This window comes from Chrysemys picta, chromosome 1 (assembly GCF_011386835.1).
Source record: "Chrysemys picta bellii isolate R12L10 chromosome 1, ASM1138683v2, whole genome shotgun sequence".
In the NCBI taxonomy this organism is placed as follows: domain Eukaryota; kingdom Metazoa; phylum Chordata; order Testudines; family Emydidae; genus Chrysemys; species Chrysemys picta.
Genome location: NC_088791.1, coordinates 317,715,689 through 317,740,202, shown reverse-complemented (window position 1 = coordinate 317,740,202; position 24,514 = coordinate 317,715,689). Strand labels below are relative to the sequence as shown.

At 38.7% G+C, this 24,514-nt stretch overlaps 1 protein-coding gene across 5 annotated transcripts in view; it reads left to right on the top strand.

Moving 5' to 3' along the window:
* The window catches only part of ATM (ATM serine/threonine kinase), a 119,505-nt gene that overhangs the window by 91,026 nt on the left and 3,965 nt on the right, over positions 1 to 24,514 (top strand). For all 5 annotated transcript variants that reach the window (XM_065581473.1, XM_042855008.2, XM_042855012.2 and 2 more), the window contains 19 exons: positions 273 to 377; positions 1,124 to 1,243; positions 2,411 to 2,645; positions 5,405 to 5,572; positions 5,728 to 5,847; positions 6,750 to 6,967; positions 7,514 to 7,721; positions 8,351 to 8,464; positions 8,962 to 9,120; positions 10,526 to 10,664; positions 11,667 to 11,749; positions 12,204 to 12,344; positions 14,093 to 14,209; positions 17,001 to 17,150; positions 17,759 to 17,924; positions 19,594 to 19,680; positions 19,768 to 19,882; positions 23,279 to 23,342; positions 24,334 to 24,470. In XM_065581473.1, coding sequence (XP_065437545.1) covers positions 273 to 377; positions 1,124 to 1,243; positions 2,411 to 2,645; positions 5,405 to 5,572; positions 5,728 to 5,847; positions 6,750 to 6,967; positions 7,514 to 7,721; positions 8,351 to 8,464; positions 8,962 to 9,120; positions 10,526 to 10,664; positions 11,667 to 11,749; positions 12,204 to 12,344; positions 14,093 to 14,209; positions 17,001 to 17,150; positions 17,759 to 17,924; positions 19,594 to 19,680; positions 19,768 to 19,882; positions 23,279 to 23,342; positions 24,334 to 24,470 — 2,646 coding nt within the window. The remainder of the gene's footprint in view (positions 1 to 272; positions 378 to 1,123; positions 1,244 to 2,410; positions 2,646 to 5,404; positions 5,573 to 5,727; positions 5,848 to 6,749; positions 6,968 to 7,513; positions 7,722 to 8,350; positions 8,465 to 8,961; positions 9,121 to 10,525; positions 10,665 to 11,666; positions 11,750 to 12,203; positions 12,345 to 14,092; positions 14,210 to 17,000; positions 17,151 to 17,758; positions 17,925 to 19,593; positions 19,681 to 19,767; positions 19,883 to 23,278; positions 23,343 to 24,333; positions 24,471 to 24,514) is intronic.

Here is a 24,514-nt window from a genome sequence, read left to right as displayed (position 1 = left end):
ACAATAACTTAGGTTTACAGAAATGTATTGTGTTACAGGGTTGCTTTTTATTTTTTAGGCAAATCAAAATAACACTTTGCCTAACCACCGAAAAATTCCTGACTATACTCCTTATTCAGATAGGTTATTTTGTGTCTCATACGAAGACCCCACCAAAATGACTTAAATGTACTGTATCAAAGAGAATGTTAATGCTGTAGTTTTCAATCATCAAGATCATTGATGACCTTAAGTGTAAATATAATTTTGCTGTTTTTAATCTTTTTTTTAAGAGATGAGATGGGACGATCAGGCTACCATGAATCATTGTATGATGCTCTGCAGTCTTTAAGAGACCGAGAATTCTCTGCTTTTCATGAAGGCCTGAAAAATGCCAGGTAAAAAACAAATGCCTATAAATATGCTGTGTGTAAGACCTTGTTGTGTTTGTGCAGCTGTAGCAAAGTATTACACAAAATCAGACTGATATTTGAGCTGTAACTTGACTTATAGATTTTGACCTGAATTCTCCCTTTCATGCCTATGCAAGTCACGTTAGTGTTAATAGGACATGCATGCCTGATGCAAGGCCAGAATTAATTTTGTTTTAAATTTGTAAAGTGGTTTGTGTGCCCACAAACAATATATATAGAATCTTTTTGGTAGAGATATTTATAACAACCTCTTTGCAAGGCTGCACAGGCTGAAGAATAATGATAGATATTAAAAGCCTTAATCCTCAAACTAAGGAGGAAGAGACAAACTACTGGCATTTTATGCCATAACAAGTCCTTGTCTCTACAGGTCCTGTTTTTTTAAAAATAGGGTTACTTTCTATGGAGAAATCATCTTCCGTTAGTGTACATCCCTTTCCTGTTAATAGACAAGAAAGTTACTTCGTAATAGTCCTTTTAAATCAAGTGTCATATAGGCTATGAGACAGTAAACCTGATAGCCTTTCCATTTAGATTCTTAAGGGAGAAACCTTGAATTTTAGATTTTAATAATAATGCAAAATTCTTACTTAACTAAAATACAAAATATGTGTTGGTGCAATATAGTTTATATTTTATATCTATTCTGTACATGGAAACTATATTGTCAATAAATAAAAGTATTTAGCATTGCTGTATTGTATCCCTAGGGTGAGCGAAGTAGAGGAGCTATGCAAAGGCAGTCTCGAGTCTGTGTTTTCATTGTATCCCACACTCTGCAGATTACAGACCATTGGAGAGTTGGAAAACATAGGACAACTTTTCTCCAGGTATTTTATTCCTTCATGTTAGATTCCCTTCCAGTTCTAGCTATGAGTCTGATGTTGTTCTTGCATCTCTCAGCTATTTTTAAGCAACTTGTAACTAGAGGCTAGTCCCTCTGTTTTCTTCCTTTAACAAACATACTTTATAGATACCATCTTTACAAGTAACTTCACAGGTTCTCTAGTTATAAATAAAGGCCTTTTTCTAGAAATATTTTCCTGCTTATAAAAACAGGAAAAGAATGGTGGTATTATGAAAATCCACTATACTGGACTCTTCTGGATTTCCCGGTGCATCCTGTTTTCTATTTGTTTATCTTCTAACCTGTTAGTTCTTCAGGACATGGCCTGTCTTTATTTTTGTTTATTGTAAACATTGTCAGGACTAATATTTGTTAATGATTTAGTAGTATTTATTATTTGTTTTTGGGTAGCTTCCACAATGTGCTAGGTGCTGTACAAACACAAAAAAAGGATACAGTACCTTCCCCAAGGAGCTTATACTCTAACAAGATAAACCAGCCATAGCTGGAGAGTACATCTGAAAGGCATGCAGTATAATAAAAATATGGGCCATATAAAACACACCATCCTGCAGCTTGTGCTGCTGCAGCCATATTCTATATTTAGCATGATAACTTGATGTGAACTAGTGAGAGTATGTCTGCTCAAGCTGGAAATCATACCCATAGCTCCACGTATAGATATACCCTTATTCTGTCATGCAGCCATGTACATGTAGATACAGATTAAGATTCCCTTTGCCAAATTTTTTTATCAGCCTTATCACATACTAGAACTTAAATTAAATTCAAACAAGCATTCAAGAATATGTACACTGGAATTGTCGTGCCTCCCAGATGTTCCTCTCAAACTTGGGTTTGCTTTAAATCAGCTGTTTTGCTTAACTTCTTATAAAAGTTACAAATCCTCTTATAATCCCTACCCTCCACTTGCTTGCTTTTCAAGATGTTTGTTCTAAGCATGAGCAGGAAGGGTTTCATGAACTATTTTTGCTTTCTGGACCATATATTGTGAGCTACTGACTTCAGTTGTTTTATAGTCTTGGGATTTATAAAACAAGCTCCTTCACATCTCAGATTTCATTAATATTTGATCAGAAGTAATAGCAGCTCTTTTTTCCTTTTCCTTTCTTAATGTCTGTGATTTCAGATCTGTTACTAACAAACAACTGAATGACGTTTATCTGAAGTGGCAGAAACAGTCCCAACTTCTTAAGGACAGTGACTTTGGTTTCCAGGAGCCTATCATGGCCCTACGCACTGTAATTCTGGAGATCCTTCTTGAGAAGGAAAGTGAGAATTCCAAAAGAGAATGCATTAAAGACATTCTCACCAAACATCTAGTGGAACTGTCCAAATTGGCACGAACTGCCAAAAACACCCAGGTAACTAGTTCCAGCAAGAATCAGTCTGAAAAACACTTACTTCTCCAGTTAATAAGGAAATTTTTCACTGTAATGCTGAAGACCAACTATGCTAAAATTCCTATACTCCATCTAAGTTTACTCATTGAATTGTTTATCTAGAGAGTCAGCCTACATATTTTATGAATGCTGCAAGCATATCTTCACATTTTTGTTCATAATTACATGCCTTTTCATGCAGTATATGTTATAAAACTGGAATTTTTACCTGTAAATGTATCAGAGGGGTAGCCGTGTTAGTCTGGATCTGTAAAAGCAGCAAAGAATCCTGTGGCACCTTATAGACTAACAGAGGTATTGGAGCATGAGCTTTCGTGGGTGAATACCGACGAAGTGGGTATTCACCCACAAAAGCTCATGCTCCAATACGTCTGTTAGTCTATAAGGTGCCACAGGACTCTTTGCTACTGTAAATTGTTTCTACAACTTTGTAACTCCAGTTTGGTACACTGGGTAGATGTAAAACCTCATCATCATGCCTTAGAGTCTCCCAGCATTCCAGGATAGAGTTGCAGAAAGAATTCCTCAACCTCAGCGTCTTGGTGTCGTGTTCAAATGTATATACACTTAAAGTGCCATTATTTACTGAAAAGTCAATCTCCATGAATTACCTTGTAGAATTCCAGTTTTTTTTATCCCGATGACTTTTAAATCAAATATGTTCAATTTTTGGTTACATCTGCCTGTCCTAAAAATTCAATGTAGGATGTGAAAGGCAACCTGAGCTATTTCTTGCTACCGTATGAGCACCAGTAATAAATTTTGTGCATATGGAGCTTGGTTAATAGCTCTGACCCAGAATTATGGAGCTGCAATACTTTTTATATCCTCTTAACTTCCTTGAAATAAAACCAATCCTAGAATATATCGACCCTGGAATGAGACATGGCATGTGAAATTATAAAGTTTAGGGTGTTTTAAAATTTTTCTAGAAGTTGGTTTAAGAATGTTTCTAAACTTTTTGGCACATAGTGGGTGAAATCCTGTCCCATTAAAGTCCAGTGCAAAGCTTACATTGACTTCACTGGTGCCATGATTTCACTAAGGCCTAGCGTACACTACAGAGTCAGGTCAACGTAAGGCAGTTTACGTCAACCTAGCTCTGCCAGTATCTATATTACAGTTGTGCTCATGCTGAGGTAAGTCGCCCACTACATCAACTTAATAACTCCACCTCTGAGAAATGCGTAATGATTAGATCGATGTAGTTAGGGCAACACAGTGTCCGTGTAGACACTGTTTTACTTACATTGTCTGTTGGCTGTCAGCTTCATGTGGGGCTGATAGCTGGAGCCCCTCCTTCCTCGGCACTGACAACCGAGCCCAGGGCTCACAGACAGAGCCCATCCTCGCCCCAGGGCTGACATCCCGAGTTGTGAGCCTGGCTCAGGGCTCAGTTTCACAGCAGGGAGCCTACTAGCAGTGAAATTGACATTCTTGTCAGTTTAATGGCTGCTAGTATTTCACGTTTTGTCTCTGGCTTCAGCTGTCAGCCCCAGGGTGAGGGGCTTCCGTTGTGAGCCCCAGCTGGCCAACAGGAGATGAAATGTGAGCCCTGTGGCTGTCAGTGCCCCACACTCCAGCTGTCAGTGCTCCATAATGCCCCACTTCAGTCAATGCAAGCGCTCCTGATGAGGACGCGCACTCCCGGCAGGACGAGGGCAGTGTGGACACCAAACAGCCGATTTAATTTCTACGATGGCTGTAGGTCGACCTAAGTTAAGTCAGCCTAATTTTGTAGTGTAGACAAGCCTTCAGCATCTCCAAAATGGCTTAAGAGATCCATTGCTATATAATCTTTCATCTTTCACCCTTATCACCTCATCAACCCAATTTATACTGCCCACCCAATCTCAAGTAGCAGGGGGTAGCCGGGTTAGTCTGTATCTACAAAAACAACAAGGAGTCTGGTGGCACCTTAAATCTGTTAGTCTTTAAGGTGCCACCAGACTCCTTGTTGTTTTCACCCAATCTCAGATACTCTGATGAGTGCCTTATAAGAATCTGAATAGAAAAACCTTACCTTTGTCCCCTAATATTTGCAAAAATATATGCAAACTACTAAGAGATTGTAAAAACACTTTTTCTAGTCAAGTGATCAATTTCCATTAATTTGGTAATTTGTTATTTTGATATTTGCATATGTTTGCAAATTTTAGAGGGAAAGTTGAGGGGACTGTGTATATTTGGATATAGTGAGTAGTGCTGAGGGATTATATGTTAGTCAGGAATGGGCTGCATCACTTAACTGTTCTTTACTGGCATTCTAACATTTGGGTTTTTTAAATTGTGTAGAATGTTTGTAACAAAAATGTAATATTGTTTTGGGGTATTAGCTGGCCTCCATTAAAACACATTTTAAACCTCTTTTTTAACAGTTTTTTGGTTATGAATATAAGCCAGCTCACTGTCCTATATTGTCATATTACCTCACTGTAATTGCAATGTTAATACTTCATTTAATGTTTTGTGAAGCTCAGTTCAGTAATCTATACTTTGAAACTTTTTGGTTATCAGAATGATAGGGTAGCCTATGCCTGTGCTCTAACACGTAAAAAGACCTTGCCTCCTTCCCAATGAAACAATTCTTAACGCTAAGCAGGCAGAAGAGGGATATCTTAAAGAAATAAAGCAAAGTACTGATGGTGTCAGAGAGCCTGTTATGAAATGTATGTCCATTACTTATAAATATAATTGACAATTTAGTTTTTCTATTTCAGCTTCCTGAAAGAGCAATGTTTCAGATCAAACAATACAATCCAGCTATGTGTGTAGTCTCTGAGTGGCAACTGGAGGAAGCTCAGGTTTTCTGGGCTAAAAAAGAAGAAAGTCTAGCACTGAGTATTCTCAAGGAGATGATCAAGAAATTGGATACAAATTGGTTTCAGGTGTGTGTCAATAGGTAATCTTGAAATCGGGCCTAATTAATTTAATTTATTTTGTTTAGATGAGGAAATAAGGTTTTATAGGTTGACCATCTTATATGGAAAATTATTTTTGATTTGAAGTCTGATCTTTTTTTTAAAAATGTGCTTCTCCAAAGGTTGAGAATGATCCGAGCCTAAGACTGATATACACAGAGTGTCTGAGGTTATGTGGAAACTGGTTAGCAGAAACATGTTTGGAAAACCCTACAGTTATCATGCAGAAATACTTAGAAAAGGTAGGGTGGTTCTTCAAAACATACAACTAAATAGATCCTTCTGTATATAATACCTTGTAAAAATGTCAAAGTAAATTTTACAATGCAGCATTCATTTTTTCCATATTGACACTATGGATTTTCAGTATATTCTAGAATAGCATCTCAGATGCAAAATAGTTTTTATTAATGATTTTATAGACTCCACAGTGAAACTTAGATTTAATACCCGTTTGGAGGTACAATGATATGACTTTTGTACTCCTCCACTCACTGTAGGGGTTACTCCCTTGATCTTGCCTTCAGTATGGTCTGCACTCTCACTGATCTCTCATCTTGTATTCTCTCTGCAACCACCTCATTGCTTCCAGTATTGCTTGCCACGCACTTCATTGCTCCTGCTAATTTGTGACTCTTCAGTTGTAGTTATCCCTTCTGACTTTTCTGATACTCTCCAAATACCGTCACCATCATTTCAGTTTTACTTGTAACTCTAGCCTCTCTTCTGTCTTGTGTTGTCATCTCCTTGTCTTGTGTTCGTTAGACTGCCTTTCTTACACTGTAAGCTCTTCATGGCAGAGAATCTTTCTTTATTTATACTGCAAAGCACCACGTACAACTATTTTATTATATGAGTAATACATAATAAGTGTTGGAGGATTTCCATTAGGTTCTGTAGTTAAAATTGGCATCAGCTGCTAGCGCTGAAAAATCCAAGTCCTTTCTGAGGATTAAATTCACTTAGGAAAAAAAAATACTTTAACACAGTTGGTTTTATTTTGTATGTGCATCTGCCAGTATATACAAACATTAAATAATAATAATTGTTTAATCAAGCAGTATGAGAATAGATGTTAGCTATAGCTATTATGCGAACATGATCATCAGTCTTATCATTTCTGTATTTGTAACTTTCCTCTTAGGCAGTGGAAATTGCTGGGAGCCACAGTGGAGACAGCAGTGATGAGCTAAAGAATGGAAAGATGAAGGCTTTCCTTTCTTTGGCTCGTTTCTCTGATATTCAGTACCAAAGAATTGAGAACTACATGAAATCCTCAGAGTTTGAAAACAAGCAAGCTTTGCTGAAGAAGGCCAAGGAGGAAATTGGCCTCCTAAAGGAGCACAAGGTTCAGACAAACAGGTAGGTGTCCAGATTGAGGGGAGGTAACTATAGCTAATTGGCATACAGCACCAGAGTGGAGAGCAAAGTGTAACCAGATTTGGGATTTGCACATGCAGTAGAGCTGATGGAATCTTAGAGTTCATCTGACTATTTTTCTTATAGCCTTAGTAAGAGGAAGGGAAAGTGAGGGAAAACTCTAAGCTTTAAAAAGCAACAGAGGGTCCTTTTCTAAGCTTTAGTGGTTCTCTATTTTCTGTAGGAGGTGGCTCAAGTCTTAGTGCTTGTTTCCGTTCCCAGAAATTCACTTTTACATTGGTGTGTTCAGGTCCAATCATTAGAAGAAATGGGACTAGATTTTCAGTGTGTTTTAATCACAGAACAATGGCACCCAGTGTACCCAAAAGAGGAGGACAGTGCGGGTACTTGATCTAAAGGTTGCTTGATTTTCTTTGCTGGTACAAAAGCAAGTATAAAATGCTGGAAAATTGCTTAAAGTTGTAGGTGAGAGAACTCCAGCCTGCCTTCCCATCAGTGTTTTAACATATGGTTAATGTCCATTCATAGATACACAGTGAAGGTTCAGCGGGAGCTTGAACTTGATGAATGTGCAATTCGTGCACTGAGTGAGGATTGTAAACGTTTCTTGTGCAAAGCGGTAGAGAACTACATCAGTTGCTTACTTAGTGGAGAAGAGCATGATATGTGGATCTTCCGCCTCTGCTCCCTCTGGCTTGAGAACTCTGGAGTTTTTGAAGTGAATGGAATGATGAAGGTACGTTTCTGCTCTTACTTTTTTCTTATCCTTCTGATTCTACATGAAAATCAAATTCAGATTCCTCATTCTCACATGGTAGGACCTGCATAGCTCTGCCAGTGTGTCCACCTCTCGCCTCTCATTTGTATCTTAGTCAGTGTGTCCTGCACTGCACTCTTCCAAAACTGCTCACTTTTTTGCTTTCTCGATCTGCCTCCTTCCATTAGCTACTCTACACACTTTCTCAAGGTGCCCATATGCCTGGAGTCTGGCACATGACCCTGTGCACCAGCCTTCTTCAGTCTTTCCTCAAAACTCACTTTATGTACTACTCATTTATCGCCCTCCATCATTAACTGTGGTCCTCTTTTCTGTTTCTGTCCCCTACATTTTTAATAACAAAAGTTAGCAAAAGTGTCCATAACATTAAGCATATCTCTTGATCTTTCGCTGTTGTACCCTTGTGGCACCCAGCGAACGACTAGTGAGGGAGTAGTGTGCAGCATGCTGCCACTTGGGCAGCCAATAAATATTTTTAAAATGTATTTTAAATATCAGTACAAACCCACTGGTGCCTATCTACTGATTTGTGTTTGTGATCTCTTTTATGTGCATTGTTGCTTTACATCTGATTTCTTTTTCAACAGACAATTGCAGAGAAGATTCCATCATACAAGTTTTTGCCTCTGATGTACCAGCTGGCCGCTCGAATGGGAACCAAGATCATGGGCTGTCTAGGATTTCACAAAGTTTTAAATAATGTAATTAATACTAAATCATAAGTATTGTGATTAGATTAATGGTACAGAGATGCATCTTACTTATGTTAAAACTCCTAAACAGAAGATGCATCTTCCTTAGCACAATTCTATCTTGACTGAGTCATGTAGCCTAAACTATTCCATTACAGAATGAGATGTAGCAAACTTGAAATATAAAACTTGTTTTTTGTTCTGCCAATTCTCTTCACTGATTTAGGAGTCTTAGAATAGTCAGACCATTGTATTAAGAACATATTTTATATAGTATAGACATCAAAATACAGACTTAGCTATGCTGTTACTTTATTTTTTTCTGTAAAGGACCATGAAAGGTAAAAAAATTCAGTCCTTTCTATGTTGATTATAATATGAAAGAGTTGAATAGTGTTTTATTGCACATTTGCTTCTTAATTTAAAATCTTAGTTTACTGCTCTGATTTGTAAGTCATTTTAATTTTTATTATCTCTTTAATAACTGACTTGTTATTTCTTGACAGCTAATATCTAGAATTTCACTGGATCATCCACATCATACTTTGTTTATAGTACTGGCTTTGGCAAATGCCAACAAGGATGAACTCTTGGCAAAACCAGAGGCAACAAGAAGAAACAGACTAACAAAAAATGTACCGAAAGAAATCTCCCAGCTCGATATGGTACTCAAATCAAACTGAATTTTGTTTATGAATCACATAGTTCTGGGTTATGAATCACATTTAGTATCGTAGTGTCAGAAAGTTAATTTACTTTAAAAGGATGTTATAGTGCAGAGTTTCTTTTATTTGAATTTTTTGGTGGGATGAGGAAGAATGGGGAAAAATTAAATATTCATTTTTAAAATCAAAACTTGTAATTACGGACATTGGGGACCTACTAGCTTTGACAGTTGTTATTCAAATCAGTTATTACAGTGGTTTCAGGGGGGAAAAAATCCTCACATTTCCTGCGGCCAGTGGTCCCTCAGTTCAGAGTATCATAAAGGAGATTTTTTTTAGATTTTTCACCCTGTGAGATATTGTAAAGACATTTTACCTGCATCAAGGGCTTGAGTGGGTTTATAAGCGAGAAGTCGATAATGACCAAAGATTTTTCTGTTTTAATGTTAAGTTAGTGTTTAATGTAAATCTGTAAGATAAAAGTATTTGGGTTTGTGCAACATGGTTCTAATACCTTTATTTCTTTCCCAGAGAAAAAGAGTAATGTTAATGCTATAAACCCTAATGATTTGTAACATTATATCATGGCTTCTTTTTTAAGTTAGTGTTATTGTTTGTTTGATTATAATTGCTACGATTACGATGATTTTCCCAACCTTTCATTATTGGAGCCCCTCATTGGCACTCCTTGGGCACTTTCATTGTCCCCTTGCACTGTCGTCCTCTCATAGTTTCTGGCTTCTCTCTTTTTTCCTGTCCATTTCTCGTCGTCTTTTCGGGGAAGGTTTCCTTATCTTTTTTCCATATTTGTAGTTGGCTTTTCTCCTCCTCTTTGATAGTTCTGATCCCTTTCCCCAGCTCGTCAGTAGGCTGTATGTAGCTGTGGATTGGGGCTTCCATTGGTGTGCTAAATTGAGCGAAGTACCACAAAGTTGGGAGCAGAGAAGGGAAGCTTGGACGGGCAAGCTGCTTGAGCCTTCAGCCTCGTACATGTGAGCTACTCCCCCAGCCAGCTACATTAGGGACAATAGCAGAAGCAGGAAAGGGGATGGGGGGTGGATTTCCAAGAGCCACCAACCCCTTTATTTGCCCCATGTTTGCATAGGATGGAGAGTGGATCTGGTGTCCTGCAGCTTTCTCAGTCTCACTCCTTCTCCACTTTGTTTGGACATACCCACCCCCACAAATAGTTCACTGTCCTTCCCACCCCAGGTTGGAAAACACTGAATTAGCATTTATATGAATCCAGGTTTGTATTGCAGAGGATATTCAGTATCTGTGTTTCCTCTGTTTTCCCAGGATAGGTTCAATTCTACTTGATGGCAATATACTGTGTGTCTTTGACCTGGTAAGGAGTAACTTCCAAAATGTATTTGGTTTTTTGTTTTTGTTTTTTGTTCTGTAGGATCGAATGGAGGCTGCCAACAACATAATTAACATTATAAAAAGTAAGAGACCTCAGATGGTTAGAGGTGTAGAGGCACTTTGTGATGCGTACATCACATTAGCAAATCTGGATGCCACTCCATGGAAATCTCAAAGAAGTAAGTATTTGAAAAGAGGGCTTGTTGGTCAGTAGTTAGGCAGGGTATTTAGAGTCACAATTACTAAGCTTTATTCCCAGCTCTACCATTGCCTTACCTTGGGGCAGTCACTGAGTCTCTCTAGGCTTCAGTTCCCCCAGCTGTAAAATCGGCATGACACTGCATAGGGTGGGGATAGGTCAGTTAACTATTGTTTTCTTTGAAATCCTTGGATGAAAGATGCTATTTAAATGTTAAGTATTATTACCAAAATGCAGACGGGCTGCTGTACTGCTACTATGTCCTAATTATGTTAAATATAAGACCTACTCTGATTTAGAAGTCATATGAAACAACTTGCACTTTGAGGTTCAACTGGAGTGGTTCTTGGATATGAGACCTCCAGAGAATTCCTAGTGCTACTGGTAGCAGAGGAGGCCAGGGGGTCATGACCCCATCCCTTTTTACTGGCCGTAAGGGCGAGCAACAGGGGGGAGGGGACAGAGAGGAAGGAGCGGAGACTGGGGTGTTGGGGGGGTGGGGGGTGCAGAGGCGAGGTCTGGTGGGGAAGTGATGGCGTGAGGGTGGGGTCTCGGGGAAGGGGCAGCGTGGGGGCAGGGATTCGGGGGGAAGGGGCAGGGTGGGGCGTCGTGAGAAGGGGTGGGGCGTTGGGGGCGAGGCGTAATGAGCTCGGGGGCTTGGGGAGAAGGGGCAGCGCACGGGTGACAGCTCGGAGGGAAGGGGTGGCTCAGGGGATGGGGCCACAGTTTGGTCATTGGTGGCCCCCCTACTTTTAGGGAGCTTCCAATGCTCTTGACTGTGAGAGAAGTGTTTTCATTACCTCAGTTTGGCTCCCTAGATGAAAGGGCCCAAGGAGTGCTTAGGGCAGTAGCTGTCCTTTCCCTCACTCAGATCTTGGGTTCAGGACCCAGACTGAGCAACCTTTTGGGGGAAAACAAGGGTAAACTGATCAGTGTGAACTGCAGTTGTTGATTTAAAATAATGCATTGATTTTAACTGCAGAAGGCATAAGTATTCCTGCTGGCCAGCCTATTACTAAACTAAAGAACTTGGAGGATGTTGTTGTTCCCACCATGGAAATTAAGGTGAATAAAGTTGAGATATATTTACAATTTAATATCCATCCATTTCTTCTCAATGGAAGTCAGGGTGTGTGGTCCTTTGCCTGTGTTCTTTGCTTTTTTCCCCTTTGCTTTAAATGCCCTCTTCCCCTACCTTTGTTGCATTTATGTATGTGCTTATGAGTACATATTTACATATTTGGATATTTTTCAATAGATTTTGGTATATTTTTCTGATATTGTGTATTCATTTCTTAATATAGATATTGTTTCATTAGGTTTTCATATGCTTATTTTTAGTGCTAATATGATTAATAAACTACTTGAACTTGGAGACTACAGATGTCCTACAATAACAATCTTGCATCGTTTAAAGTCTGCTAATGAAGTTTGCAAAGCTTCGGGTTTATAGATAATGAAACATTTTTCCTCACTAATGAATATGATATTTTATAGTAATTTTGAATTATAATTTCAGGTGGACCCTACTGGGAAATATGAAAATTTGGTGACAATAAGATCATTCAAGCCAGAGTTTCGCTTAGCAGGAGGCCTGAATCTGCCTAAAATAATAGATTGTATAGGATCAGATGGAAAAGAGAGGAGGCAACTTGTCAAGGTGAGCTCTATCTGCTGTAGTTGCCAGAGGGCAGTGTCCTATTTCTACAAGACATGGAGCCAAATTTTTAAATGTACTTAAGTGTTGCTTTGCTAAGTGTTTCAATGCCTAACTGACTTAGGAGCCTCACTCATTTTCAAAAGTGACATGAAGTATTTAGCAGCAAAGAATCCTGTGGCACGTTATAGACTAACAGACGTATAGGAGCATGAGCTAATCCTGAATGGCTAGCCAACTACAAAAGCAGTTTCTCCTCCCTTGGTGTTCACGCCTCAACTGCTAAAAGAGGGCCTCATCCTCTCTGATTGAACTAACCTCGTTATCTCTAGCCTTACTCACTCTTGCTTGTATATTTATACCTGCCCCTGGAAATTTCCACTACATGCATCTGAAGAAGTGGGTATTCACCCACGAAAGCTCATGCTCCTATACGTCTGTTAGTCTATAAGGTGCCACAGGTCTCTTTGCTGCTTTTACAGATCCAGACTAACACGGCTACCCCCTTGATATAAAGCATTTAGGAGCCTAAGTCCCACTGACTTCAACAAGACTTGCCTATGTCGTCTTTTGAAAGTGAGAGGCTCCTAGGTCAGTTAGGCATTGCAATGCCCAAATACCTTTAAAAATCAGGGCTATGGAGAAAGTTGTGATCTGAGTACAGGAATGGAAGCCTGAAACTCTTAAGTTCTCATCCCAGCTCTCTAGCGGTCTCCTCTTATGTGCTTGGGTGCATCACTTAAGATCTGTGTCCGTTTCCCCAGTACAGGTTGTTTTAAATATGTTTGTTTATACAAGTATTTTGAAAAGGAAATCATTAAGTATATAATATACGAATTTGTATATCTCTGTCCTCCTACAGTGTGCACATGTACTATTGCCCACTATTGGATAGAAGATGAGACCTGCCGAAGTGTGTGATTATTTATGTTCCTTCTAGTGGCTGGAGTGTGTATTGAAATAAAGCACTGTACTTTTACACTGTTAACCAAAGATGTGCTCAAAAGTTCATGCTTGTTGGTATAGAATCATGTGGGTAGAAACTCTTTATTCTAAGTGTTTAGTCTTGTTTTTCTTAGAAATAAAAGGATTAGTAGTTGGAGAGATTTTAAAAGCAGAGACTTTGAAATTTCAAAGTGTACAAGATTCTAGAAAAGTTACTTTAGAACGGATTGACTTGATTAATGATCTCTAACTCCCTTTATTCATTCCCAAGTGGCTTTAAAAATAGTGACTGAATTAGTTCAACCAGCTTCATTCTAGCCCACCTGATTGCACAGTGATATAGCACTACTCTTGGGAAATGTGGGTTTTACAGATCTCTGGCAGTGGTAACTAGGACTGTGTTGCAATTGTGGTACACTGAGACCTCTGGAAAAGCTGCGATCTGCAGTCCTTATGGCTAATTATGGGATAGGGTGTAGCGTTGAATGAAATGACATCTTTAAAAGCATGCTAACATAAGTAAGTTATATAGGGTTTTGGAAACCCTAAAAATCAAAAATCAAATGTTTGCAATGCGAAGAAGGAATAAAAACTGGTAGATGAACTTTATTTTCAAGCTTCTGAAGTGTACTACAAAACCAAGTATTAATTATATTTACATAGTTTGACTTGGGTGAATAGGAGAACATTTAATTTTTATGTTTTGTGGAGGCTGTTGCTCTTCTAAGAGCACCTTTATTGCAATAAAGAGGAAGTTGGATGTTAGAAGAATTGTCCTTTAATTGCCTTTTGTATTTCTTTTAAAGGGCCGGGATGACCTGAGACAGGATGCTGTCATGCAGCAGGTTTTCCAGATGTGCAATACACTGCTCCAGCAAAACACTGAAACCAGAAAAAGAAAACTCACCATCCGAAGATATAAGGTAGCCTCCAGCTGCTGCTGCAGCAGAGTTGTGATAAATGGCTCTTGTGTAGTGTGACAATTTTACTCTCTTCTTTTATCTCTATAACCCAAAAGCTAGCTAAAAGTACGGTACGTTGTCAAGAAATTAACTATTTCCTCAGGTGGGGCAGAGTTCAGATAAAGCAAAGGTTACCATTTAATTTTCTCCAGTCTATAAAGTCCACGGAAAAATTATCTGGTGCCCTGATGTCTATTTAAATACCCCTGGAAGCTTTCTTTGTAGAGACTTGAAACAGTAAAATGAGAAAGCCATGTACTGCCACTCAGTTGTAAACTGCTAACCATTAGGTTTCAGCACACAAGATCATTAAAGTTTTCTCTTTAATTTCAGTCTTGTAGGATCCCTTACAAGTTCAACTGAGTCCAACAGCCCAATCCAAAATCTGCAAATGCAGGATCTGAATGTCAGAACTGTATTTGATGAGACAAAGAATGAATTTAATATTTCTGGATATAAAAAATTAGTTTGGACATAAGCTTTTCCCCTTTTTCCTCTAATGTGTATGGTGTGTACAAACATATTATAAAAGAATTAAGATGAGCTGCTAATAAATAGTTTTAAATGAAGGTTGAATGAGCTTTGTCTTTGACAAATTGGAACTGTGTTTCAGTCTGTGAAGTGATTTATCCTAATTAGTTATGCATCCTATAATACTTTCAAGAACTCATAGGTGGATTTCATTGTGTCTTGCTTAAATAGTTTTCAATCAAACTTGGTATATTTTGTAAACATGCAAAATGAAGGAGGACAGGGAGGAAGGAAAAGTGTTCATAGGGTTTTTAAATGTATATAATAGAAATTATCATGAAAATACAAACTCCCTCTTTACTATGAGATTTCAAGTCTTTCATAATCCATCAGCAATGAACAACAAGGATAAGAAGACAGAAGATGTACAAAAAATAAAGGAGTAGGAAGGAATCAAAACTAAAAGAGATGACCACCACTCAATAGCCAGAGGATTCTTTAGTCTCTGTACCAATTCAGTCTGCTAAGGCAACCAACAAGGAGGGGGCAGTTAGAGCCAATTGTGATGTGAACATCTGTTCACTAGTACCTGGCAATAGACTAAATTTGTGAGATTTGATAATGGTTTAAAAACTGGCTGATAGGACAGAAGGTACCATTGTGATCATCTAGTATCTTCAATTTCACATATGTTCATTACAATTGTTACATGGTATCTTAATACACGCAATTGCTTGTAATAATCCTATAAAATTTGTGTTGAACTATTAGTAATCATTGCATCATTTTACTACCTGACCAAACATGGAAACTCAGCAGGGTAATTATGTTGTATTGAAGTATTAGTAATAGCTGTAAATGGTTCCCTAGCAGTTTCTTTTGATAAAATGAGGTCTTCCAGTTGAGCTTAGAAAAAGCTGTATAAAAACAAGTATGATGCTGTATGGAATCTGGGGAACACTTTAGGATATTATGAATACCAATATTCATAGATTCTAGGACTGGAAGGGACCTCGAGAGGTCCCTGCCCTCATGGCAGGACCAACTACTGTCTAGACCATCCCTGACAGACATTTATCTAACCTACTCTTAAATATCTCCAGAGATGGAGATTCCACAACCTTCCTAGGCAATTTATTCCAGTGTTTAACCACCCTGACAGTTAGGAACTTTTTCCTAATGTCCAACCTAAACCTGCCATGCTGCAGTTTAAGCCCATTGCTTCTTGTTCTATCCTTAGAGACTAAGGTGAACAAGTTTTCACCTTATTGTAAATATTGTAAAATATTCTAAAATTGCAATGAGTTATGTCAGATATGCCATGTAAGATATCTGCAAAAATGTTACAATTTGCCAGATATGATCATCTTGTTTATATGTTTGTATCACTGTTGTATTATGAGTTACAGATATGTATGTATGTCTGTATTTCAAATTTGTGCTATGCTTCTGGGTGACACTCCCAGACAGTTTGGCATCAGCACTGCCTAGCCTGCTTGATGGCCCATTAAGGACCATCAGCTATACAACTGACCCATTGAGAGAAGGCAGATACACCTTATGACTCAGCAAGGTATGCAGGGGCATGCCTATGGACAGAAAAGGCTTCCAAGCCATGTGCTGGGCAGCTTGTGTTTGAAACAAAGGAAGCATAAGCCGCATGGCAAAAGACTATAAAAGACAGCTGCATCTTCTCCATTTTGTCTTCAGTCCTGCTTCTTACCTCTTGTTATGTATGTGACTGTTTTATCATTTAACATCTCGCTTCTTGTTCTTTCTTTTTTCTTTATTATAAACCTTTAGTTTTAGACACTAAAGGGTTGGCTGGCAGTGTGGTATTTTGGGGAAGATCCAAACCTATACTGACCTTTTAATGTGGCTGACCCTTTGGGGTCGGAAGAACATTTTGTATATATGAGCAGATGTTTTTTTAAATAACTTCACTGACCTGGACGTAGGTGCTGACTGGGAGTCGGAGAACTGGGATGCAATAAAGGGGGCTGTGTGATTTCTTTTTTGCTTCTTGATAACCAATGTGGGGAATCAGAAGCACCGTTTATGACTGGTTGAGGAGTTTAACTTGAGTGTTACCCCACCGGTCTTGGGAGTATCTGCTCTCCCCTTTGTAGCCTGCCCTGACCTTGGCATTTCCAGTGAGGGCTGCCCCAGGTACACCGGGTCATAACAAGGTATGTTGAACTCAATTGTACAGTCTACTCTAATACACATGCCTTTTTAAGAGATACAGGTTAGGGTTGTGGTGTTGGTTTTCTTTTCCCAGGTGATTCCCCTTTCTCAGAGAAGTGGTGTCCTGGAGTGGTGCTCAGGGACAGCTCCCATTGGTGAATTCCTTGTGAATCCTGAAGAGGGAGCTCACAGGAGATACAGGCCAAAAGACTACAGTAGTACTTACTGTCAAAAGACAATGATGGTGAGTCACAATAGCAAAAAATCTTGCTCATTTAGTGTCATGCAGAGATTCTTTAGAGTTTTGATCTTTTAAAAAATATATATATATATTGTGTTAATGAATACATTTCTGTTATAAACCCAATATTAAAAACCGAGAATATAGGCAATGAAATAGAACTAGTTAACTAGATCTCCAGGGTTATATGACAATAACCTGAGATTAACTACTAAAAGTCTAAATTATAAAGTAAAAACTTGGCATGTGAAGGATCAAACTATAGTTGGATCTCCAATAGTATGACATGATAATCCCTTCCATTATCAAAGCTCAGTTTTGTGGAAGCCCAACAGGGTATGCCATATTTTGCAAAATTAATTTACATTTGTCAGTGTTTTTCATCATAATGAGAGAACACGGTAATTTATGAAAACTAGAAAATAATTTAATTATTACCATTAATACAGAGAAGTTTTATCACAGCTGCAAGATTGTGTATCTATGTTAGAGAGAGAGAATTTGATATGGGAGTAGAGCATTGTGTATTGCTTTCCAAAGAATGGAGTAGGCTCCATCCAAATTAGTTAATGGGTGAAATCATGGCTAATTTATTTGTGGTTTTTTTAAAGGATGCACAAAAACAGCATTCTGAAGAGAAATACAACATCTTTATGGACGTTTGCCAGAATTTTCAACCTGTGTTTCGCTATTTCTGCATGGAAAAATTCCTGGACCCAGCTGTTTGGTTTGAGAAACGATTGGCATATACTCGCAGTGTGGCTACATCATCTATCGGTATGTAAAGCAACTGCTGTCATTGTTTTCAAGATAATATATTTTCAAACCTAATGTTGGTAATAACTAGCATAACTATAAACAAGGAGATTAGAACATTTTACGGTAACAGCAATTAAGCTAAGACATATTGAATGGGAAATAAAAAATAACAAAAACAGGTTGTTGTTTTTTTAAATGATGACTTCCAGCACCCAGTTTATTGAAACAATGATTCCATTTGTCTCACTAGAAAGACAGTATCAAACATTGCTCTTTTGCTTTTTATAAGGTTTTTTTAAGTCCCAGAAGATTTAAAACATATTTCCAGTCAAACACTGATTTCCACTGCCTCCCTCCCCCAAGAACTGAATCAAAGGGAGGCTCCATTTTTACTTTCTTTGTGAACCAGCATCATTAGTGGTATTTATAGTAATATACTCAATTTGGGGGGGGGAGAGGGATTTTTATCTAATGGCTGCTGCAGTTAACAAGGAAATGCAAAAAGTGGATTTTTAATAAGGTAAAATTGTTATTTTTTTTTCTTAACTCCTGGATAATTGAGTTCTGGAGTTAAAATGAATATTTAAGTTCTGGACGACATCCGATAGCAGAGTGAGTGTTAAAGTAGGCTCTATCTTAGGTCTAAACAACATGGCAAGAATCCCTATTTAATATAAGATGAACATACTTAGCATGTTGCATGTATGCCTTCTCCTAGGGTAAATTCCTGTGCAGTGGGCCTGCACACAGCCCAATGACATGTTTAAGACCTCAACATGCAGCTTAAGTGGTGTGCACAGCCCTATACAGAACCATAACCTTTCATACTTTTTCTCACACAAAGATTATTTCCATACTTGGAATTCAGTATGTTATATACAGTACAATGGAATCTATTGATTGACATATGACGGAGAGACTTATTTGTGAATGACTGAATTTAGCAAATTAATGGGTTCATTGTCAGCTAATAAGGAAAAGATCATGCATCACAAAATGCATGATGTACATTTATTTTGACAATTGTAGTTGTGTTATTTATTATATGCCAGAATGAACTTATGAAATACTCTGTATTGTAAAAATATGAAACCTTGCTAGTAGTCACTCACTACAGCATCTCCTAGCAAATCTTTTTGCTGAAAAGTGAGGAAAGATTGCTTCTTTTGAATGTATTTATAAAATTTATAGAGTCGCAAAATCCAGATGTGAGAGTTCTACTGCATATTAAATGTTTTTGACTTGTTCTTTATTTTACTGTGAATCTACTTTCTTTCTTGGACCAGTTTTATGAAGTCATAGGGCTAAATTGTCTGCTGATGCAAATGGGAAGAACTCCTCTGAAATAGACCTGTGCACATTTACATCAGCAGAAACTTTCACCTATTTTATCTAATTCATCTCTTTGGTTGCAAACTTATTGCATGACATTTGGTATTCTATACTGGAGCTACATGTATGCATATAGAACTGTGTGTATTATTTTTCTCTTACTTTTAAATTGTTTACATAAATCAAGCTTATTCTATGAATATGTTCTATTAGATTTTTCAGCATTTTTACAAAGGTGATTGTGTAAGGCGTAATCATGTATGCTAAGGAGCAATCATGTACACTCAAATGTAAAGTAGTTTTACAAATCATGATTTCATACAAATCGTTTCATTTTGAGATAATCTCTTTTCAGTTGGTTACATACTTGGGCTTGGAGATAGACACGTACAGAATATCCTGATAGATGAGCAAACTGCAGAATTGGTGCACATAGATTTAGGTAAGAGGAAAAGTTTAAAAAAAAAAAAAGCTTTCAATTGCTTTTCCTAAACATTTTTGTAACATTTCACTATATCTCTTACTTCAGGGGTTGCTTTTGAACAGGGCAAAATCCTTCCCACACCAGAGACTGTTCCCTTTAGGTTAACCAGAGACATTGTGGATGGGATGGGCATTACTGGCGTGGAGGGAGTCTTTAGAAGGTAAGCGATGCTTCTTAGGTCTAAGAGGGCAGCCGAAGGTCTCCTAAATTATGATTGTTTATAGTATGTAATATAGTGCAGAGAGTGTTGAGAGAACTCTTAACTTCCTGTGGAGAATAACCAAATCTGAATTAGTATCATGTAACAATCGATGATGGAATCTTTAATATTGTCCTTCGGTTGCACAGCTTCTCTCCTCATTCATCACTAATGGGTTAATGCTGCCCAGTGATGGAGTTCAGAGGTGGTCAGTTGTTGCTGGAGACTCCCATCAGTGCAGGCCACTAGATTTTCTCCCTTTGGCAATGGAACAAGTTGATGGTGCAGTTTCTCTTGACCATTTCGTTTTATGGTAGAACCCTTATTTTACTGGGGAGTGCTGGGGAGCACTCTGCTAGGTCTTTCCCTTTCGTGGCACTAGTGCCCCTTTGTGGGTTCCTCCGCCTGGTCTGATACGCACACCCTTAGCCAGATTGCTTGTCAAAGAACTGATAATAATGTACAATATATATAGGTATTATCACTTGACCAATCAGTACAGAAAAACAGGTTACGAAATCAGAAACTGTTGCTGGGTAAGATAAGAAACTGGTGCTAGGCAGGAACAACCATAACAGGTTCTGGAGACCCGCACTTCTCTGGCCAGGAGTCCCTTCTGCACATGTGCAGATGCGCAATGGTAACCCAGCAGACACCTTGATTGACAGCCCTTAGGCTGCACTTGCTCTACTCACCCTATGCTGTTAGTGCAGCCTATAGTGAGTAGTTCATAAAATAGAACACCTCAGTCACTGTACATATGTAGCATAAGTTGCCTTATGATGCACTGCATCACTTTCTTCTTGCCTTTAGACCACTGCAAAGCCATTTCAAATGCTTCGAAGGCATCAGAATATGAAGGCATGTCAACTTGCTCATATAAAACTGGTTGTTTGTAAGACTGGTGTCGAGAGTCTTCTGTATAACTTCAATTTTGATTTGTTTTCGTGTGATAGATCTAGCTGCACATTAGCCAAGGAAAACATGGTTTTTACCTAATAGACATAATGTTAGAAACCCCTCCCTCCACTGCATCTAGAAATGAGACCAGACATCCTTTACCAAGGTCCTATCCCCCATCCAGCCCATTTATACTTGACAGCTTGGCTGTTGGGACAGAACTATTAATCAGGCTTACACTATCCTCCAGAGTGAATGGGAGTTTACTCTTCTTCAGGAAGCTTGAACACGAAAGGTCTAACCTGAATCTGGATAAAGTTTATCTTGTGGTATCAAGGGAAAACAAAACCCCCAAGAACCCTGCTACCCAGCTATTCTGGATTTTCTTCAGGACAGTCTGATCTCAGAAGGTAAACAGGCTTATGCTGACTAGTACTTGGATGGGAGACTCCCTAGGAACGTTGGGTGTTCTCAGCACCCAGAGTCTTAAGAAATAGGTGGTAATAGTCACAGCAGGCTCAGGTCGCAAGTTACACACCAATAACCATGCAATAGGTAACATGACCAATTAGTGACTGGAGGAACAGACCAGTTCAAACTGGACACTGCTGCAAAGGATTTATATCCCCTGTTCAAATGAAGAAAAGCTCTTGAAGCCAATGCCAAGAATTGCTCACCCAGGGTCAAAACAGACATGGCTCTGGCCATAATTTTATCACCTCTGGAAAAAGTTCCAGAGATCCAAAACTTTATTGTCCTGGCAGGGCTCATCCATAGCCAGTTATCTCCAGTGTCTGGGATTGCTGGTGCCATGCCTTGGCTTCATCCCTTGAGTGGATTCCTCAAAATGCACCTGTAGAAATTCCTTTTGAGGACATGGAACCACACACCTGATGCAGTGCAAAATTATGTGTCATTCTCAGATCACATCTGAATGTCTCTTTGTGGGCAGCTGAATACAAACAACATGCAGACAGGTGACCCAGTTTTCACCCTGGACTCTTTCATGCTCACAGTGGAAGCAAGATTCATTGGGGGGGGGGCACATACCTGGAAAACAAATTTCCAAAATCTCAGCGTACACATCCTTGTAGTTCACTTTGACAGCTCTGTCAGTGGCGTGTCTGACCTAAGACCACAAACATGGCCACATAGGATCAGACCAGCAGTTCGAGTCCAGTAAACTGTCTATAACAATGACCAGTCAATATGTAGGCATCTAAGAGCAATGGGGGGAAAGTGTATGAGCCTCATCAAAGGAAGACTTGCAAAGTTAAGTGTCCATTCCCCTGCAGAGGCATCCTTTAATAAGAAGATACTACTGGGCTGGTTCGGCTTTTGACATGTTGAAACTGTCTTCATTCCATACAATCTCAGAAAAATCCTCCATAGCTTTTGGCTCAGAACAGTCTCAAACCAAGATCTATTCACACAGTGCAGCCAGTAAGATATGAGCACCATCATTACCAGGAGGCGCTGGAGACGGATTGGCCATGTGCTTCAGATGGAAACCGATTCTATCACCGGAATAGCATTAAGATGGGCACCTGAAGGCAAGTGAAAATGAGGCCGCCCAAAAACAACATGGGGAAGAGCTGTGGAAGCTGAGCTGAAAAACCTGGGACACAGCTGGGGAACCATTGAAAGCCTTGCCAGAAACAGGCAAGAGTGGAGGAGCTTTGTCGCTGCCCTAAACACCAGAGCGTAATGGGAACATGATGATGATGATGATGATGATGACTGGGTTAGTTCCCAGATAACTTCTTAGTTTATATTGCTTTCTTTATATGGGGGAACAGCCATTCTTGCCTATTATTTTACTATAATAATTAAAAATCTGTTCTCCTTTCCTCCCTACTTCTGTGATTCGCTGCTCACTACTTCCCATTAGTGATGAATGAGGAGAGGTGCAACAGAATGAGAAATTTCTTACCTGCTAATCGTCTTGCTGTTAGCACTTTCTCTCCTCATTCAACCCTCCCTGGCAGTTTGGTAAGTGACTGGAATACAAATTGATTTTTTTGTCTAGTAGGACACTTGGACATATATTAATTAACCTTAACACAATTATATCAGGTTTTTGTTAAGTTGTTGCTAATAAACGGTTGCTGGAGTGTTACTGCAGTTTAGGAAGAACTCGTCTGCTGGCCTGAGCTGAAGTTCATGGCTAGTCTTGAAGCCTCCAGCAACAACATTGGGCTGCCTACAAATTCAGAGGTGTGGGACAGTAGCCCATTAGTGAAGAATGGAGAGAGAAGCTGCTAACAGAAAAATTTATCAGGTCAGAAATTCCTCAGTAATTTTCTAAAATGGAAGCTTCAGTGAGAATAATCTTGTGGTAAAATAATCTCTGAGAAGGGTATGAATACCAATTGTTTAAATGATAGAAAAATAGTCTTTGGTTTTACTGAAATGGGAGAAAATCCAAAAATGTGATTTAAAAAAAATCTTTTGTAGATGCTGTGAGAAGACTATGGTTGTTATGAGAAATTCCCAAGAAGCTTTGCTGACTATCGTGGAGGTAAATGTTTCTTCATGCTTCCTGATGGAAAACTGAAAGAAAACTTTTAATTCCCTGCCTTCATATATACAGACTGGAATGTTGTGACTCTTACTGTCAGCTACAAATGAATATTTGTAACAAGCTTTTTCACATTGTAGTTCCATTGCATTTTCCAGAATTACTCATGCATGTAGCTTTTTCAAAACAGTCACCAGCTCACATTGCTGTGGTAACCGTTTCAGGCTTATAAATTATTAAAATAAATTGCCTGTTATTCAGTATCCAGAAACTTCCAGAGAGAAATATAGCATTCCTACAAGGACCAATGCCATGGGAATTAAATCCCTTTTATACAGTACTTTCAATAGACAAAATGTGGTGATTTCATGCAGTGTAATAGAAAATATCAGTTTGGGTATTTTGCCCTGGCAACATGATGTTATTTTTAAAGAACATAATATTCAAGGCACAACCATAAAACAATGGTCCTGCTAATGAAAGCAGGGGGCTGGACTCGATGACCTTTCGGGGTCCCTTCCAGTTCTATGAGATAGGTATATCTCCATATATTATATTTTAATGCTAACACAAACCAAACACTCAGCAAAATAAGAGAAACAACAGTGTTTTGCTACACAAGCTTCTTAATAATTTGAAAATTAAAAAGGAATTAAAAAAGGAGAATTAGATTGTGTACTGAAAACCAATAACAATATTTAATCATTAAAAATAATGACCTTTTAATTGTAGAGATGGGACAATGCAGCAAAATTTGGATTGGATCAGAAGTTCTCCGGTGTCTGGGGATGGTCAGAACTGTAGGGGTTTTGATTCTGTACCATGTCTGCTTAATTGAGACATTCTGATTCTACTGGATTATGCCAAATAAGAGGATCTTAGCCGTGTGTCTAGCATGGGCATCAGCTGTTTTATTTATCTCTTCCTGTTAGGGCATTGAACTAGTTGTAGTTTAAAACTTAATTTAAACAGATAATTCTTTCCTATGTAGGTGCTGCTCTATGATCCTCTCTTTGACTGGACCATGAATCCTTTGAAAGCATTGTATTTGCAACAGAGACCAGAGGATGAGGCTGACATCAACTCCACACTCAATACCAGTGATCAGGAATGTAACAGAAAAGCCAGGTAAGAGGTGCTTCTTTATTTCTTGCCTTGGATTTCGTACTTTT